The 20,007-nt window shown below is 47.4% G+C and overlaps 1 protein-coding gene across 1 annotated transcript in view; it reads right to left on the bottom strand.

Annotated features, from left to right (window-relative positions):
* Col15a1 (collagen type XV alpha 1 chain) overlaps positions 1-20,007 on the bottom strand; it is a 94,831-nt gene that overhangs the window by 29,240 nt on the left and 45,584 nt on the right. Inside the window, exons 9-20 of the mRNA XM_070010567.1 lie at positions 19,636-19,788; positions 16,917-17,066; positions 16,139-16,267; positions 12,030-12,125; positions 9,724-9,846; positions 9,230-9,292; positions 5,879-5,914; positions 5,398-5,532; positions 5,147-5,215; positions 4,102-4,137; positions 3,918-4,001; positions 2,023-2,088 (exon numbers count right to left, since the gene is read on the bottom strand). Of these exons, the coding sequence (XP_069866668.1) occupies positions 2,023-2,088; positions 3,918-4,001; positions 4,102-4,137; positions 5,147-5,215; positions 5,398-5,532; positions 5,879-5,914; positions 9,230-9,292; positions 9,724-9,846; positions 12,030-12,125; positions 16,139-16,267; positions 16,917-17,066; positions 19,636-19,788 (1,140 nt within the window). The remainder of the gene's footprint in view (positions 1-2,022; positions 2,089-3,917; positions 4,002-4,101; positions 4,138-5,146; positions 5,216-5,397; positions 5,533-5,878; positions 5,915-9,229; positions 9,293-9,723; positions 9,847-12,029; positions 12,126-16,138; positions 16,268-16,916; positions 17,067-19,635; positions 19,789-20,007) is intronic.

Genomic DNA, 20,007 nt, shown 5'->3' with positions numbered 1-20,007 from the left:
TCCCCCAGGAGAGGGAGCAACATGACATCTGCCCCTATCCAGGTGGTGGGTCAGGTACTCTGCTTTCGCAGGTAGGTCTGGGCGGAGAGTGGGAATGGCCAGCTATCCTGGTGGGAACTCTAGGGTAGCGGGAGCTCAGGTCTGGGTGGAGCTGAGGACCAGAGGCTGGGAGAATACTAACTCACAGTGATTCAGGAAGACAGGGCCTGAAACTAGTCACACAGAGATGCCTACTCTTTAGCTTTAAACTGCCTGTGTCCTGCTTTAGCATCAGCCTCCTTAACACCCTAAATCTCCAGTGGTCTGAGGAAACATAAAGGCCCTTATTGTAAGGTCCGCTCCTGGATGGCTAGCAGACTCCACCCTCCTCGTAGCAAAGTCTCCACCCAGTACCTGCGTTACCTAGGCAACTGGGACACCTGGAAGAGGTCACATCTGAATTTGATGTGGCCACACCCTTCTCCGCCCATACCCTAGATAAGGGCTAGCCCAGGCCCAGACTTTCTCTTGCTGCTCTTTTCTAGCTCTCTCTGCTTTCTCTCTGCTCTAGCTCTTTCCTCTCTCTTTCCCAGCTCTCTCTCTCATTCCCAGGCCTTTCCCAGCCACGTGGAGTGCCAACCTTGCCTGGTCCCAGCAGGTCTACTGAATAAACCTACCCCTTACCTGAATACCACATGAGTGCTGGTGCTGTTCTTACTCGGCTACCTCTTTTTAAAAATCTAACACTTATGAATTGGCTTTTAGTTGTTAGCTAGTTTGTCTTGGGTTTTAACTGCTGGGATTTTTTTGGATCGTTCAGAAGAAATCAGGGAAAGGGATGCAGCACAGAAGACAGTAAGACAACCTATAGACACAGATCTGCACTGAGAGAAGCCCAGGTGCAGAGAAGCCTCCAAGATGTGAGTGAGAATCTTGGGCAGGTCCTGTGGATTTTCCATAAGATGTGGGTGGCTGGGCCAGTCTCTTAAGGATCTGCCCTGGGGGCCTTGTGTATTGCACAGTTGTGGAGGCCTCCGGCTAGTCTGAGGAGCAATCAGAGGAGAGAGCCTGGGGCTCAAGCGTGGGGTATAGTAGAGATCGGGCTGGGGCCTCAAGGTTCCTGAGGCTAGAATGGTTTTTCTCTCCCCAGCTCCCAGAACATGAAATAGGGGTTTAAGAATACATGTTCCCTCCCTCTGAGGTCCTGGAGCACCACGGGCCAGCTGTGTGGACCTACACAAGTAATGTGACTTCCTGGTGTGTTCATTTCATCTCTAAAGTGGGCTAGGGAGACTGACGCAAGTCACAGTCCCTCCTCCTGGGACAGTGTCCCCATTAACACAATGACAGGTCCCTCTAGGCTCTTCCTGTTCTGTGAAATGAGATAATGCAGATAAAAGCAGTCCCAAAGTGTTGCAAGTCATCAATTTGTTTGTTCTTAGAATTCTAGGAGTGCACTGACATACTTTTTTTTCTTTTCCTTCCCTCCTTCTCTCTTTCTTTCCTTCCTTTCTTTCCTTCCTTTCTTCCTTCCTTCCTCCTTCCCTCACTCCCTTCCTTCTTTCTTTCTTTCTTTCTTTTTTTCTTCCTTTCTTTCTTTGTGCAGATACTAGGGCTTGAACACAGGATCTGGCATTCTTGCTGTGCTTTTTCACTTGAGCCACAGCTCCATTTCTGACTCTTTTTTTGGTGGTTAATTGGTAATAAGAGTCTCGTGGACTTTTTTTGCCTGGGCTGGCTTTGAACTGCAGTTCTCAGATCTCAGCCTCTTGAGCAGCTGGGATTACAGGTGTAAGCCACCAGTGCCCAACTGTTATACACATTTCTGATGCACAGGACTGAAAGTTTAAGGCTGTATTGATTACCACTCTCTGCACAATCAACTCATTATAATAGCAACTCAACAATGCCAAGTTATCTTTCAATTCTGGTTTGATGTACTCTAGTTCTGTGGTTAAGGAGCTGAAAGGATCCCAAACCAACTCAGCATTGCTTCATTAGCGACATCTGGGTGGAGACACTAGGGCAGCTGCAGATACAAACCGGAGGCCCCATGAGCTCAGGAATGTCCGAGAAGTTCATGGATCCATTGGTGATATTGATCAGAGACTAAAAAGAGAAAAGCCAGACAATGAGGACAAAGAATGGCACATTCTTGCCTTGTGTCTGGCAAAGAAGACTTTATTGAAGTCCCCCAACTTGGCACACATTGACCATATCCCAAAGCCAACTGCCAAATGTACCCATTCTACCCACTTCCCATTAGACAAACCAAGCTCTGTCTTGTCACTTTCTTCTTTTAATTGACTTTCAAATTAAGAGAGAGAATGGCTTCTCTCTCTTAAAATTGTAAATGTATGGGGCTGGGAAGGTGGCTCAGTGGTAGAGCACTTGCCTTGCATGCATGAGGCCCTGGGTTCAATTCCTCAGCACCACATAAGCAAAAAGAAAAAAGCCAGAAGTGGCGCTGTGGCTCAAGTGGTAGAGTGCTAGCCTTGAGCTGAAGAGCTGAGGGACAGTTCCCAGACCCAGAGTTCAGGCCCCATGATTGGACACCCCCCCCCCCAAAAAATTGTAAACGTGTGTGTGTGTGTGTGTGTGTGTGTGTATCCACTGAGAGCATATAGTGAGTGTGTTCATGTGGTTATTTTACATAAATGGCATCAGGCCATATGTACTATTCTTTGCCTTGCTTTTCACTCAAGCACATCATGTGGAGATCTTTTCACATGGATTTTGGAGGGTCTATTTTCAGTTTTAATGAACTGCCAAAGAGAGATCTAAAAGGACCACATGCTTCACACTGAAGCATTAGAGATTACCTATTCCCCCACATCTTATTATATTGGTATTGTGTTCACACGTGCGTGCGTGTGCGCATGCGCGTGCACGTGTGTGTGTACCAGAACTGGGGCTTGAACTCAGGGTTTGGGTGCGTCCCTTAGTTTTTTTCCTTAAGGCTTAGCACACTATTACTTGAACCACAGTTCCACTTCTGGATTTTTGCTAGTTGATTGGAGACGAAAAAGTCTCATGGATTTTCCTGCCTTTAAACTAGAATCCTTGGATCTCAGCCTCCTGAGAGCAGCTAGTGGAGCCACCAGTGCCTGGTCATATTGGTATTTTAAAACCAGAATCTTCTTTTAACTCATCCTTTTCCTAGTTAGTTGATACTTTTTGTCTTTTTCTTTTGTACTGGCACAATGCTATGACTTCTTCTTTTTTCTTTTTTTTTTGGGTCCGGTCGTGAAGCTTGAACTCTGGGCCTGGGCACTGTCCCTGAGCTCTTCAGCTCAAGGCTAGCGCTCTACCACTTGAGCCACAGCGCCACTTCCAGCTTTTTTTCTTTTTGCTTATGTGGTGCTAGGGAATCGAACCCAGGGCCTCATGCATGCAAGGCAAGCACTCTACCACTGAGCCACCTTCCCAGCCCGTGCTATGACTTTTTCAAATGTGATGATTTAATATGCAGCAGGCCACAATCAGATCCCATCCCTCAGTCTAGCATCTCCCTAGATTTCCAACATGCCAATCTCCCCCTGCTCCCCATCCCCGCCATGCCTGCTACCCATGGCCAGGCTGCCCCCCGACAGCCATAAAAGATGGCCTTTGGGCCAACCTCTTCCTCTTTGTATTTCTCAACTTGTATAGGACCTGGTTGAAGCACATGGAGGTTACTTATCTAGGGGCTCCCTGAAGACCCTCATCAGCTCATAGGGTTCTAGGCTGCTTTTTTGAATTGACCTCCAAATGCTGCCAAGCAGGGGAGAGGGTTCTGGAGGAGATGTGTGGGATAACAGTGCTGCTAGGATCCGGGCAAATAGGTAAGGCATGCTGGGCAGGTGGAGACAGCCTCTAAGTCTCTGAAGAGGATCACCTCTTCTCCCCCTCAGCAAAGACAAACCACACAGCCAAACACCAACCTGGATGGTACTTACACTGTGCAGTACCTCGATGCTCCCAGGGGGGCCCCGGGGCCCAGGAGGTCCAATTGTGCTGGTTCCATCCATCCCCCTTTCACCCTGGTTATATCAGTGAGAAAACAAAACTCAATGTCCATGGAAAGTTCGTCCAGGCCAGAAAGTTCTCCCACCAATTGCTATGTCAACCCCGAGTCCTTACCTTGGGTCCCTGATCTCCTTTCTCTCCTTTGAGACCCTAGCCAAACAAGAAAAGCAAACAGTCATTCTTTCATTTTTCTCCTATTCATTCCACTCGCTCTCTACATATCCTTGCATCTTGCCATCTCTCCCTCAGCTGTCTTACTGCATTTGCTCCAGGAAATGGGAACAAAAAAGGAGGTACAAATTCCCTTTCTAGAGTCAAGAGGGAAAAACTCAGAAAGAGTCAGAGAAACTCAGGCCCCCTCCCGGCACAAGTGAATGTCCACTGACTTCAGTCTCGAAGCTGTTTGCATCTAGCTAGGGGGAGCTCTGTGTTCAGTCAAGGCAGGCGCTGCACTGCTCCCTCCAGAGTGCTCAGCTCTGGGTCCCAGGTGACTAAGAACATGAGAGCTACAAGTGTGCTTCCCATACGATTGTGCCCACAGTGGACATGGACAGCATCTCCAGGGAATGGATGCTACAGAGCACAGATTGGGGCACCTGTGAGAAGCAAGGGGGTTGCTAGTAAAGTATCTTGGTGGAACTGAAGAAGAGCTCTGGGAGAGAGGGGGGGGAAAGGGAAGGAGAGAGGGAGAGGGAGAGATTGATTTTCAAGTTTTCCCACATAATGTTCATGCAAAAACTCTACATTGATCCCCAGGAAAGAGATTGTAAAGTCTCTCCACTGAACAGCTTGGCTTGAAGGCATTAGAAGTATGAATTACGGAAAGGGAAACAGACAGGATGGCCCCTACAGCTTCCTCATAGGATAGTACAAATAAGTTTCACAAGTCAACCTAAGCTAGGCACTGGTGGGTCACATTTGTAACCCGAGCTACTCAGGAGGCTGAGATCTAAGGATCTTGGTTCAAAGCCAGCCCCAGCAAGAAAACCCAATAAGACTCTTATTGCTAAGTAAACCACCAAAAAGCTGGTGGTGAAACTGTGGCTCAGCTGGTAAGAGTACAGGACTTGAGTGAAAAAAAAGCTATGAGAAAGCACCCAGGCCCCGAGTTCAAGCTCCCATAGCAGCACACACAAAATAATTGAAAAAGTCAACCTACACTTGAGGCTGTTGGCCCAAAGAGTCTGGGTTCATTCAGTAGCCTGATACTTCCTGAGCCTTCAATATCCTAGAAAAGGAGAAAGAATAACAATTTCAGGTCTGATTGCTGAGCACCTACCTGGACCAGATGTGGCCTTAGGAACTAGGTACACCAAGAGAAATCACACAATCTCTACCTTCACAGCCCAGCATTCAAAGCTAGTCTTTCCAGTGGCCCTTACCACAGAGAGAGGGGTTGGGGAAGAATACCTCAAGTCCTGTTGTACATCCAGGGCCGGGGGGACCAGGGGGCCCAGGAGGTCCTGGAGGTCCCATGACACCAGGAGTGCCAGCTTGTCCATTTTTCCCTGGAGGTCCTGGTAAACCTCGGCTTCCAGGGTCACCCTGAGAAGAAGATGGGATGATTACAACTCCTGATGGCTCTTGGAAGGAAAAGATCTGCACACCTGAGTCAGAATATCCCTGATTGAAGTTACTGATTGGCCTTGTTTAATGCCTAGAAACATCTGTTTTGTGGACAGACACTGCACTTGAAGTCAGCCAATGCTCTCATTTGAATTCGTGGTTAAGGAGGGGATATACTGTAGGGTAACTGCTCCTGGCCATCCCCAGCTGTCCTGCCTCCCCTGGGCACTTCCTCAGATGTGAATTTCTCCCTACACTATAACATGTATGTATTCATTTACTCCAGCCCAAAGAAAGGGGAGAGGGGAGAGCTATTTTCTTTTACCTTTTCACCAACTGAGCCATTTGGCCCTCTTGCACCCTGAAAAACACAAACACAAGGGCCAGTTAGAATATGTGTTAGTAGACACATTCAGAAGAAGGTAGAGAGGTATGGATCCTGAAGTAACAGATTATTGAAATGTGGCTCTTTCTAGCTGGGACTGGGTGGGTAGCTCCAAGCCAAACACATGGCAGGTGGTGGTCTTCAGGAACAGTGAAGTTGGAAGCTTCAGACATTCGTTCTCAACTGTTAGCTCATCCATTACCTCAAGAGTAAACTAAGGAAGTGGGAGGTGTGACAGGGAGATGGCAGGATTCTTTCAGAGTGACCTTGCCCATGGCTTCCATGACAGTGGTCATGGGATATTTTCTTGTCTCTGAACCAAGGGAAAGAGCATGATGATCAACTCCATGAGATTGGTAAATGCCTAGGAGATTAGTAAAGCACACTTCTGGGTGTGTTGATGAGACATTTCCAGAGAGGATAGGGAAACCACCTTGAATGTGGGTGACACCATTCAATAGGCTGGGTGCCCAGGATAAGGGAGCCAGTGGGCACAAGCATGCTCTCTCTCCATTTCCCTGCTTCCCTTGCTATAAGGACACTCAATCTTGAGAAACAGAGAAGCCACATTTAAAAGGCCAAATTATGAGTCTTTATTAGAGAGATGGAGGACTGCTGGTGGACTCTTGTCTTAAAGACCAGCAGCCCTGAATGCAGCTAGTGCAAAGCTTATATAGGTCAAAATCACACAAGGTGTGAGGAATTAAACTTAACAAAAGTGTTATACATAAGCAAAGCAAACCAGATGAGGACACTTAAACCTAATAGAAAAGCAAGCCATGCAGGGAAACAATTGGGGGAGAATCAAGGGCTATCTAGGGTAAGCATAGACCCAGTCTGATTATTTCACCTGAAGTGAGTGACTCTGCTCCCTCACATGCTCTTGTTGCTAAGATGCTGCCTCACCACAGGCCCCCAAACAGCAGAGCCAAACAACCATGGACCCAAACCCCTGAGACTATGAGCCAAAATAAATCTCTCCTCCTTGTAAGCTGTCGGTCTCAGCAACAACAACGAAAAAGTCTAACACACAGGGCTTCCAGAACTTGACATGCACCCCTTATACTTTGAGAGACTTGGAGAAGGGTTGATGGCTAAACACTCTTCTTGGAAAAATCTAAAGACTAAAGGATAACTGCAGTGACCTCCCAAGGAGATAAGAGAGGGGCAAGAACAGGCTGGAGCAGGTTATATGTCCACTCCTAGAAGGAACCGACAGTGCAATTTCCTTGGGGCTGGGGAGGGTTAGATGATGATTCTGCAGGAAGAAACCAGCTGAGTCCAGCAGAGAGCAGGACAGGTGATCAGGAGTGGTGATCAGCTCAAGTGACACTACCTTATACTAGGTGACCTCCACAGGCCTCCAGATAGAGAATCACAAATGTACATGCAAAAGATGGCCAGCCATTGCGTGGACATGCAGAGAGCCATGTCATGGATTATGATGTATCGCCACCAAAGACCATGCCTTTCCAAGGCTTCTTCCTACAGCAAACACTTACAGAAAGAAGATAGGATAGGACTACAGACAGAACAAAGCCCCAAAGGCAGGCTGGACTCTGGCAGTGGCAGGGTAAAATGGTGTCTGAAGGGTTTCATTCACTTGTCAGGGCCTAATAGAGGGTTCTCAGGTCACAGACAGTGTTAGGGGCTTTATAGTGGGATGAATGGAGGGAAGCCAGAGTCATTGAGAAGGTTCTCATAAGAAGGTTCTCAGCAGCATGTTTATTGGACTAGAAAGTGGAGAAAGAGCAAGGGAAGGGATAACATTGTCCAAAAAGAAATGTTTTCTTTACCTAACATATGTAACTACAACCTCTTCATACATCACTGCTATAACAATTTTTAAAAACTTACAAAAAAGTGGAGGAAAGAAGGATGCTTTCTGCTCATATAGTCAGGAGAAGCCAGGTATGGTGGCACACACCTGTGATCCCAGCATGCAGGAGGCTGAGGCAGGAGGATTGTGAGTTTGAGGCTAGTGTGGGCCACATAGTGAGACCCCATCTCAAAGTAGCAAAACAAAAAATTGAAAACACAACAAAGAGTCACGATGAGATTCCCAGAGAGTTTTCAGAAGTCTTTCCATCTCCACCATTCTAGCATCTACAATTTAGGTTACCCAATCAATCACAGTCTGAAATTATTACAGGGAAAATTCCAGAAAGCAACAACACACAAGTTTTAAGTCGGGAGTTGTTCTGAATAACACAATGAAATCTCATATCCACTCTGCACACACTAGCTGCCTGTTAGTCAATTAGCTGACCAGGTTGTCAGATTAATTATTGTGGCACTACTGTGCTTGTGTGCCAATAACTCTATTTCACTTAATAATGGCTCCAAAGTGCCAGAGAAGGAATGCTGGAAATTTTATCACAGTGCATTGTTGTCACTGTTCTATTATATCATGAGTTATGGCTATTCATCTTTTAGTGTGATTTAATTTAGAAACTAAACTTTAATCATAGGTATAGATGGGAAAAACACTACAGTGTGTGTCTGATTTGGTTCTATCCACGGCTTCAGGCATCCATTGGGGATCTTGGGACATAACCCTTAGGAGAAAGGGAGGCCGCTGTATCGGACCCTAGTCTTGAAGATTGAAAAACAGGAAGGACTCTCAGAAATACACACCACGTGCAGAGGCCGGGAGGCTGGCAGAAGGCAGCACACCTGGGCACTTGGGCAAGTTTGGAGCTGCTGCAAAGGGGCAGCAGGCCATGTGCAAAGGGCGAAGCTGGGGCCGATCAGGAAGGGCATTAGGGCTTCATCCCACAGGAAACCACTAAGTAATCTCTCGGTGGCAGGGCGGTGGCTGATGAGTGTTGGGTAAGGGAAGGGCAATAGGGGGTGGATAGATTGTGAATAGAGAGATGGGCTACCAATGAGAAGTACAATGCCACAGGGTGGACAAGAAGAGAGGAATATCAGCTTAGGATAGAAAGGCAGGAGGTGCAGGTCCATCTCAGCAACTGCCCAGTAGTAGCAGGAAAGGGAGTGGGAGGAGCGGGGAGGGGGAGGTGGAGGGGTCTAGAGGGACAGTATCTGAGTGCAGATTACTGGTTGTACATAACACTGCTCACCAAAACAGAAACATACCCGAATAGACAGGAAAGATGCTGAACACATTTTGGGGCATCGTGAGACCCATGATGGGGACAGTCAGCAGAGGTGACCAGCAGGGGATAGCAGAGAGTTATTTGCAGAGGAGGCTAGATCAAGTTGGGAAGTAGCAGAAGGTGTCTCTGCTGGTTCCCCACATTGGAAGCTTCCCACTGACCCCTGTACCTTCTCTCCTTTCATCCCAGGCTTGCCCGAGTCTCCGTCAGGTCCAGGCTGTCCCTCAGGGCCCTGGGAACATCAATGACAATCATCCCACACAGCTCTGTTTGAGAATCACGCACAACCCTTTGCTAGGAAGGGCAGCTGGGTAGGGAGGTGAGCGAGGCTGGTAGGAGCAAGGCTTGGCCCTAGTTGGGTCACTGCTAGCAGTGACCCTGTGATAGGATCCTTCACTCTTTGGGTCACTGACTCCTCCTCTGGGGAGGTTCCAGGAACAAGACTGGACTAGAGGGTCCTATAGTTTCAGGATCACCTATGAGCCTGTGTTTCTGTGCTGGCCATGTCCAAACTGGAAAGCACTACATCAGATGAGGAAGATTATCCTTTTCCTTATAAACATCAGTCAGCCACTGGATCTACAAACGGTGTGCCCCCCCCCCCCCCCATGGCTCAAGGAAGCCTGTAGACATAGAGACAGGGAGAAAACTTCATTTGCTCACCGGGGGCCCAGGTTCACCAGCAGCTCCATCCTCCCCAGGAGAACCAGGAGGGCCCATGACATCTGTTCCTGGTTTTCCTGGAATCCCCGGTGAGCCAGGTGGGCCTGGGGGACCAGGAGGACCCTGAGAAACAGACACTGTGTTAGGAGAAGAGGCAGATATATATACACTGAACATTTGGTTTCTGTGTTCTCTCCATTCTGTGACAACCCGTAAAGGGCTGGTGTTCCCACCCAGCAGAGGGGGAAGATGAGGCTCAGAGAAAATGTCACGCAAGGACTTTCACTCCTGGTAAGTACAAGAGCTGGGATTTGAATCTAGGACTTTTTTTTTTGGTCAGTCGTGGGACTTGAACTCTGGGCTTGGGCGCTGTCCCTCAGCTCTTCAGCTCAAGGCGAGCACTCTACCGCTTGAGCCACAGTGCCACTTCCGGTTTTCTGGTGGTTTATTGGAGATAGGAGTCTCACGGACTTTCCTGTCCGGGCTGGCTTTGAACCTCGATCCTCAGATCTCAGCCTCCTGAGTAGCTAGGATTACAGGCACGAGCCACCAGCGCCCGGCAGAATCTAGGACTTTTCAAGCACATTATGCCATGTTTTCTCCCAAAGGGTGATATAAAGACTTGAAAAATAATTATATTAAGTGAAATAATCTAGACCCAGAGAAATACAGGTTGCATGGTTTCCCTCATTTGTAGCTAGAATGTGCCTATAATCTACAAGGGAATACACTGGGTGGTATGCAAGCGTTTATAAACCAATTAACTGAAGTAGAATAGACTCTATGCAGAGTGCAAATAGTATAAATCTTTAGAAAGACTAAGTCAAAGCCCAACAAAATAAATACCAAGAAATGGGCACTTGCAAGAGAGAAGGATGGGTAAAACAATGAACTGGGGAAGGGGAGTGAATGCAAGAATTCATTGTATATACCACAAAAGTGAGAAGAATAAGAGAAGGGGTGGGTAGAAGGGGGAAAATGTTGAAGGGATGACCCAGATCAAGATGTATTAGATACAAATACTGCTTTGTTAAATGGGGAAAAAAAAGTTAAACACATAACCTAAAAATTGAAAAAAAGAATGAGGGAAGGGGGGGGGAGGGGTGAGTGAGAGAAGGAAACAGGGATCTTTGTTTTATTTTGCTTGTTTGTTGTTTGTTGTTTTGTGCCAGGACCTTGAATTCTTGCTTAGTGTTTGTGCATGTGTGTGTGTGGTTTGTGTGTGTGTATCTGTGTGTTTGTTTAAGGCTGACACTACTATTTGAATCACACCTCCACTTTAGGCTTTTTTGCTGGTTAACTGAAGACAGTAGTCTCTTGGTAGTCTCTTTGGTTGTCTTTGAACCTTAATCCTTGGATCTCAGCCTCCTGAATGGCTAGGATTACCAATTTGAACCACCAGTACAGACTAACTTTAGCCTTTTTCTGGGTGGGCCAAGCTCACCAGCCTAGATGATCCACTGGGTTCTTTTTCTTTTTCTTTTTGTCATTTGTGGGGCTTGAACTGTGGGCCTGGGCGCTGTTCCTCAGCTCTTACACTCAAGGTAAGTGCTCTACTGCTTGAGCCACAGCGCCACTTCTGGTTTTCTGGTGGCTTATTGGAGATAAGAGTCTTACAGGCTTTCCTGCCCGGGCTGGCTTTGAATCTCAATCCTTAGATCTCAGCCTCCTGAGTAGCTACAGGTGTGAGCCACCAGTGCCCGGCTTTCCACTGGGTTCTTATTCTACTCATCCACAGAGCCCAGAGCCCTTCCAGGCCTGGTCACAGGGGTGGGAAGAGGAGGCCAGCTGGGGTCATGGGGAAAGGGCTGGAGATGAGGTCAGGCCGGGGATGGGGAGGTGGACAGAGCAACAGGGGCAGCTAGAGGAAGGGGCCCCTCCCCTGGAGCAATCTCAGGAGGGGCTGATGGAACTTGGCCTTGGGCTGGGAGCCAAGAATGGAGAAAGAACAGTTGGGAAGGGTAGAGAGGGAGAGTGTGGTATCAAGTAGGAAATGCTATATAGCAGAGAAAAGGCCAGAGATTTCTTTAATGAACAAGTAAAGGTCAGTGGGCCAAGTAGAGTGGAGAAGAGAGGGTTCTGAGTTCAAATTCAGACTCTGATTCACCAAAACCAAGTCAAAATTGTTCAGAGTGAAAGTTTTGAACACATACAAGAGAAAAAGAGAAAAAGAGAGTAAAAGGAAGCCCATGGTCTTAGCAGCAGCAGTCTGCCGTGCTGGCCCATTCACCCCCAACCCCTGACCCTGGTCATTTAGAATATAGTCAGACGCCACATGACTACATGACCCCACCCTTCATACTCACCCTTAACAGATCCTCACTGCCCACCAGGTCCCCGGAGCCTGAGCCAGCATCCAGTCCCCAGCCCAGGCCCGAGCCCTCAGAACCCAAGCCTGGCACCTGCAGAGAAGGAATCACAACTGAGATTCAACAGCCAACACAGACAGGTCACAGGGCATACCCATATTTCAGAGCCCTATGCCTGCTGCTGCCAGCTCCCTTCTGGCCTTTTCTCCTGCTATCCATCCCACAGATGGCCAGTTCTCAGCCTTTTCAACCCCCCTTTCCTCCTGCCAGGCCTAGTTGTGCCATCTTCTCCATGAAGAAACAACTCATATTCATCTCCTCCTCCTGTGCTCCCACCAGCTTCTGGACTCTAAGTCTCACGTTGGTGCTGACTTGAAGCTAACTTCAAGTGCAGGGGTATCTGGGGGCCCTTCTGGGCAGACCTAATCCCGAGAATCACAGTCTGTCCTGAGGCCAGCACAAGAGCTGACACTTGTTCATCTCTTCAGATATCCAAAGATGTAAAGGACATTTTCAAAACACTTTTCTGGAACTAAATTCCTAAAGTTATGTGCAGGATGCCACCTTGCATGCGTATTCATTCCTCCCTTCCTCTCCCTCTTGTCTCAACTCTCTACCCTCCCCTTCAAAGAGATTAAAAAAAAAAACCAAAAAACACCTATCATGAGGCTGAAGTGTAGCTCCATGGAAGAACACTTGCTTAGCATGCAGGAGACTGGGAGAGCAAAGGAAGGTGTGACGTGGTCCAAAAAGAAAGGTACTCTTTACCTGACTTATGTAACTGTAACCCCTCCTTACATCACCTTTATAATAACAGTCAAAACATTTTTAATAACTATTGTAAAAGTTATCAGGTTTCCAAACCATAGAAGCAATAGTTTGGAAAAATGGTTTTCAAAATGCATTAAGACCAGTGACTCATGCCTGTAATCCTAACTAATCAGGAGGCTATAATCTGAGGATCATGGTTCAAAGCTAGCCCAGATGGGAAAGTCTCTGAGACTCTTATTTCCAGTTAACCAACAAAAGAGTTGGAAATAGAGCTGTAGCTCAAATGGTAGAATGCCAGCTTTGAACAAAAAAGTTGAAGGAGAGCTTCCAGCTTCTGACCAGCACACACACACACATGCACGTGCATGCACACACACGTGCACACACAATACATTAAGAACTTACCAACTTCCCAGAGTTCCACCATGTTAACAACTGCTAACATTTGGGAAGGGGAGGAAATTTTCTTCTAGGGTTTTCACATGTGTATGTTTATAAAAAGTCAAGACCACACAACATACTCATGTTTGGAACTAGCTTCTTTTACAACACATAATAAGGCAAGTTAAATACTAATAAGAGTAAGTTAATAGCTGCATAATGTTGCATTATTTGAATATGCCTTAATTTAATAAATCTCTGCCTTAATTTAATAAATCTCCTATTGTTGGCTAATTAAATCATGCCCAATTTTTCTCTATTATGGACAATATTAAGATTAACATCCTTGTGAACAAAACTTTTTTTTTTTTTACATATCACACTTCATTAGGATGGAATTCTAGAACAAAAAGTTTCTGGTTACAGTTTTATGATGGTTAATTTATTAAAATGCAGTTTTGTAATTGTTATGTATGTGGATAGTTTCCCAGAAGCACTAAACCCCCAGCCCCCTACAGCCTTAGCTGGCTCCACCAGGCCAACTTTGAAAAGTAGAAAACACAAGGATACAAGGGTGGCTGGTTCAGTGCAGTGTCACTAACAGACCAATGGCAACCAGAAAAAAAGAAGGTAGGATACAGAAATGAAAAGACAGTGGAAAGCTAGGCATTGGTGGTTCATGTTTGTAATCCTAGCTACTCAGGAGGCTGAGATCTGAGGATCAGCATTTGAAGTCAGCCCGGGAGGGAAAGTCCATAAATTTGTGACTTTTATCTCCATTAAGCTACCAAAGAAGCCAGAAGTGGAGCTGTGCTTAAGTGGTAGAGCACTTGCCTGGAACACAAAAGATTAGGGACCATTCCTAAGAACCGCCCCCTACCCCCCCAAAACAAAACAAAACAGAGGGGCTGGACCCCAAGAGTGGAGCATCCTGAAGCCCCCCTTGCTTCCTTGCTTCTCATGGATGGTCTTTTAGGTACACCGTGGTCTTACAGATGAAAACAAGGGTGAGGAAGTTCAAGTATAAGGGCTGCACAGGCAGCAGTCCGGAAATAACACAACCCAGGCTCTCAGTAGACAGGGCCTCTGCCTCCCCAATCCACTTCCTTGCCCAGAATGGAGATGGTCACCTCCCACCAGAAGATGGCAGTATGAATGGGATCAGATCATTATGCCAGTGCCACATAGATGACTTATTTCCTACCCCCTGAGACTGAATTCCTCTGAGACAGGAAGGACTCCATATATATATATATATATCTGTAAGGATCTGGACTGAGGGCCCAGAGGTACCACGTGGATACACTGACTGAGTGAAGGGGAACTCTGCAGATATGAAGCAATATGGTGACTGCTGGGCCACTGGACAAGGGACACTCAAGATTCCCAGTGGGTTCTATCTCCCCTGCAGCCCTTCTGTTCTGTCAGCCAGGAGCCCTGCAGTGAATGAGTCCTGACTGTCACAGTGTTCACACCCAGAGGTTGCTTGGGAAATTGAGGCACTTGGCCTGGTCCTCCAATGGGAGGCTTTCCTCACAACTGTATTCATTCGCCATTGATGAGTGACTTCATCCCCTGGGTTCATCCATTCTGGGTTTCCTTTTTCTTTTTCTTTCTTTTTCTTTTCTTTTTTTCAATTTTTTTTTTTTTTGTGTGTGTGTGTGTGTGTAGTCCCGGGGCTTGAACTTTGGGCCTGTGCACTGTCTCTGAGTCTCTTTGTGCTCAAGGTAAACGCTCTACCACTGGAGCCACAGCACCACTCCCAGCTTTTTCTGAGTTTATTGGAGATCAGAGTCTCATGGACTTTTCTGCCCAGGCTGGCTTTGAACCCTGGTCCTCAGATCTCAACCTCCTGAGTAGCTAGGTGCCACTGATACCTAGCTTTGGGTTTCCTTTTTCTAAAAGACAAAGCTGAATGTTCTTAAGTGGTGATAACCTCCAGAGTGTGTAACAGCAGGATGCAAACAGCCTGTGACCTGACTCCAAACCCTTCTACTCTACAGACAGGCTTAGAGAAGCCAAGGTTTCTAAGCCAAGGTTTGGTCAAGTTTAAAGAGCAGCAGCTCAGGATCCTGGAACCTTGCTACAGGCCTTAGGGGTCCCCATAGATGCTCCCATCTCCTTCAGTTCCTGCTGTGTCTAACTTGTGGTCAGAGTGGCATCCTTCCAATTGCTGCCTGACAGGAAGATCTCACTTGAACGAAAAAGGGCAACTTGGAGCAGGTACCAGTGGCTCAGGCCTATAATCACAGGCACTCAGGAAGCCAGAAGCTTGAGGTTTGAGGTCAGCTCAGGCAGAAAAGTCTGAAGATCATTTGAAGCTAGCTTGGGCTGGAAAGTTTGTGAGACTCTTATCTCCACTAAACAGCCAAAGAAACCAGAAGTGGAGTTGTGGCTTCATTTCCAAACTAACCACCAAAAATTGAGAATAAAAGGCATGGCTCAAGTGATAGAGTGCCAGCCATGAGCAAGTAATACAGGCAAATGAGAGGCCCTGAGTTCAAATCTCAGGACTGAGAAAGAAAGAGAAATGAAAGAGAGAAAGAAAAAGGCAGTTTGTGATCTGAAGCTAGGCTCTCTTATTTTTACTCCTTTTATTTTTTATTGTTTTTGCCAGTCCTGAGGCTTGAACTCAGGGCCTGAGTTTCTTTTGCTTAAGGCTAGCACTCTACCATAGCTCAACTTCTAGAGAATTTTGGTGGTTTATAGTTTAGTGGAGATAAAAGTCTCACAGACTTTCCTGCCTGGGCTGGCTTTGAACTGCAATCCTCAGATCTCAGCCTCCTGAGTAGCTAGATGATGTTCACTTTTTGCTTTTCCTTCCCCAATTGCAGTCTCCTCCAGTGTCCCCAGGTTGAAGGCTTTCATATGTCCACCTCTACGAAGGCCAGGCGCTAGCCGTTCCCACCCCTGTGAACCTGCCAGTCACGACTTTATACTTCCAGGCCACTCACCATAGTGACTTGTCTCTCAGGAGCCACCGTGGGAGTGGGGAGCAGTGGCCCAGGGGGGGACATGCCACCTGACCCCTCCTCCTCAATCTTCTCTGTGGAAGCTGTAGCCATGTCTCCATCAAGAGGTGCCTGAAAAGGAGAGCCATGGGGGAGCCATGAGGCTGAGGAGCTGTGGATGTGACATTTCTGTGGTACCAACCTGGTGTCAAAACACTTTTTTGTGCTGGTCCTGGGGCTTGAACTCTGGGCCTAGGTGCTGTCCTTGAGCTTTTTTTTTTTCCTCCTGACTAGTGCTCTACCACTAGAACCACAACTTCACTTCTGGCTTTTTGGTGATTAATTAAAGAGTCTCACAGATTTTCTTCTCTAAGGGAGCTTCAAACCGCCATCTTCAGATCTCAGCCTCTTGAGTAGCTAGGATTACAGGTGTGAGCTACCAGTATCTGGCTCAAAACCCTTTTTACCCAGCATCACCCCCAGCATATTTGAGAAGTACAATCTGAAACCTGTAGAAATCCATCTGCTCTGGGCTCTGCTCCTAGACACCCCTCCCCTACCACCTTTGGACCACTCATCTCTCAGAAAGTTCTTAGACAAAGCTGAGAGGCAGTAGGTTGGGACAACACCCATTGTCCGACCCGCTTCTGTCATGCTTCATTCCCAGCTGACACCTTGCATCAAGGCCTGTTGCGCCTCTGAGGAGGCCAATACTTGCTCTGCTCCCAGGGTGCTGACCCCTCTCTCCCCTGAGCCACAGAGGGTGCTATCTGACACTTACAGAGGTGATTGTTTGTCCAGGGGTGGGTGGGAGTGTGAAGGCAGTCGGGCCATCCGTGGGGTCCCCACTAGCTTCTTCTTCCTCCACGGTGCTGAGTGGTACTTCTGGTGAGGTTGTAGCTGTTGTTAAACCTACCTCACCACCTGGAACCTGGAATAAAACAAGCATAAGGAATGGTGCCACTGAAGCTGGGCATGCCCGTGACCACAGGGACACACAGGGGCCACCAGCTAGCAGGCAGCTCCTTCATTTCCTTCCCTTTGCTCACTGAAAGATAACTATGCCTTCACACACAGGCCGCTGGGGCTCTGGGTCAGAATGCACTTCTCAGGGTACCCCCAGCCCACATCTAGGGGCTCTGCGGGGCACGGCTCTGCCTGGAGCTTATCAGGTCATAGTTGGCATACTTCTTCTAGTGGAGGGATTACAATCTCTACAGGTAGCCCTTTAGCTCATCCTAGTAAGTTCTAGTTTCTATTCATTTAAGACTTGGTGGAACTGGAACATGAGCCTTAGTTTCACACCCTGTTACAATTGCTTTGTCTTTAAAGAAGAAAAGGGAGAGTTAGGTATGGTGACACACACCTGTAATTCCAGTACTCAGGCAAACCAGGAGTTTGAGGCCAGTCTGAATCACATAGTAAGAGTCTATTTTTAGAAAGTAAAGTATACTCTTAGGAGAGGAACAAAAGACACATGCCTATGTGCACCTGAGTATATAAAATAACATTTTTTGAAACCAGGAAATGGAAACAAGAGGTTTTTTTTCCCTTTGTTGCTGTTTTGTTTCATTTTTTTTTTGTCCTATTTGTTCATCTATCTATCTTTGAGAGAGAAGGAGGGAGCACAGAAATGGAAGGACAATGGGTGAATGAATGCAGCAGAGGTACTCCCTAAATGCTAGGTTGAAAATGAACTATACAACTTGTGGGTCAGGATGGGAGGGAAAAACTGGGAGAGAGCAAGGGAAGGGGTAACATGGTCCAAAAAGAAATGTGCTCTTTACCTGACTTATGTTAACTGTAACCCTCTGTACATCACCTTTATGATAACAATAAAAAAGTTTTTTAAAGCAAAACAAAACAAACAGCAAATCCCCAAAGCCTAGTTAGTTCTCTGAAATCATTCATAACTGCCAACAGCCAGGAGATGACTGGTGATGGGTAATGAATGTCCTCCTCCTGTCCTGTCCCATCCCTGTGCAGACGCTAGAAGAGAGCTGGGACACAGCCTGTCCACTAACACAGACTGGAGAGATGTGTGTGGATGAACCAGAAGGCAGGGCTGTGGATCTGGCAGGGCCAGACCATGCTCCACAAATCCATCCTGCAAGGCATTTGGTTTCTGCTACTTGTCAGAACATGGCTCTGAAAGCCCCGTCCTTACTGAGAACTCACACTCTGCTAGGGAGCCAACTAGTGACCAAGTTCATGGTAAGTTACAATGATGACAAGGCCTTCCAAGGACAAGGATGCGGCGCCTTCACACCCAAGATGACGCCTTCCTGAGGAAGTAGCACTTGAGCTCACTCTGAAGGCTAGGAAAGAATGGAGGGGAGGGGAGCAGGGGAGGCTCTGTGCATGGCAAGACTTCAGACAAGAGGGGAAGAGGCCTTCTCAGAGATGGAAAGGTCCGAACGGAAGCCTGAAGTACCAGGACAGGAGAGAGATGGGGTCAGCAAGGCTGGCCAGCCAGACCCCGCCAGGATTCTCCACGGGGGTTGGGGGGGTGGGGGGCACCTGGGTCTGCAAGGTGGGGTGATAGGAAACTCCCAAGCAGAGAGCTGACACCCAGACAGGCTTTTTCTACCAGTATTATGGAGGGAGGGTGGGGCCAAGGGGAGCAGGGTAGATGAATAAGGGTGGGAAGCTGGGAAGAAAACAGTCAATAATGCATTGTACACACCTCACAAAATTATTAAGAAAAATAAAGGGAGGGGTTGGTTGCAGGGAGGTGAAGATGTTGACGGGATGGCACAGATCAAGATACACTGTACACACAAACTGCTCTGTTAAATGGCCAAAAAATTCAATACATGTCCTAAAAATGGAAGAAAAATGAGGAGGGGGGTGTTGAGAGGAGTGGAGGAGAATGATGAGTGATATTGATCAAGATGCACTGTATTCATAGGCTGCTTTGTTGAATGACAACTCCTTTGTATAAGTATTTACAGATAATAAAAATATTTGAGAAAGAAAGAAAGAGAGAGAGAGAGAGAAAGAAAGAAAGAAAGAAAGAAAGAAAGAAAGAAAGAAAGAAAGAAAGAAAGAAAGAAAGAAAGAAAGAAAGAAAGGAAGAAAGAAAGAAAAAAGAAAGATCAACAGGACTTGATACCTGATGAGATGTAATGGGGCATAAGGAAGAGGAAAGAGAATTCTGCATCGGGCAGCTAGAGTTGTCTCATTCATATGAGGTGGGACCCAGGTGGGGATGTGAGTTAGTTTGAGCATACAGAGTGGCCCAGCTCTCTGAGGTGCGTATATCCAGATGCATGGCTGAGAAGGTTTGGGCACATGCTCTTTCTGCTAGGCCCCACTCCTCCTTAACAGCTCATTACAACTCCATCATCTCTTCCCTTCAAACACAGGATACCACCCAGCACCTCCCACTTGCCCCTTGTCTCCAGCTGCCCCTCCCCAGGCAGGCAGCCTCCTCTGGCTTTGCTGAGTGTGAGCCTCACGCTCTGTGAAGGCTCTACTTGGTGCATCCTGCTTCTTACCGGAGTGGTCTCTTCCTCAGGGCTTGGTGTGATCATGGACAGAGCCAGCCCTCTAGTAGGCATGCTGCCAGCCTCTGCTTCCCCTGCAGTGCTGATGGATGACTCGGTCCCACCTGCTGCTGCTGTTGCTACACCTTCTTCACTCTCTGGAACCTGAAGAGAAAGACACCCCTGCAGTCCACGTCAGCAGAATGTGACCCTGAGCTACCGGGCTGAGGCAGGAGGGAGCCAGACCAGCCAGGCACCTTTAATACTTGTATCCTGTCGTTCCTGTAGCCTCAATGCACATCCAAGATCAGCCCTCTAAGCAGCATCGGTGCAGAACCTGGGCCCTTGCAAATCCTCATCCACGTTCCTTCCCGCCACCCTCAG

This window comes from Dipodomys merriami, unplaced genomic scaffold, assembly GCF_024711535.1.
Source record: "Dipodomys merriami isolate MVZ:Mamm:240054 unplaced genomic scaffold, mDipMer1.0.p SCAF_11, whole genome shotgun sequence".
NCBI classification, from domain to species: Eukaryota; Metazoa; Chordata; class Mammalia; order Rodentia; family Heteromyidae; genus Dipodomys; species Dipodomys merriami.
Note: the sequence above shows the minus strand (reverse complement) of the source record. Positions and strands in the feature narration are given on the sequence as shown.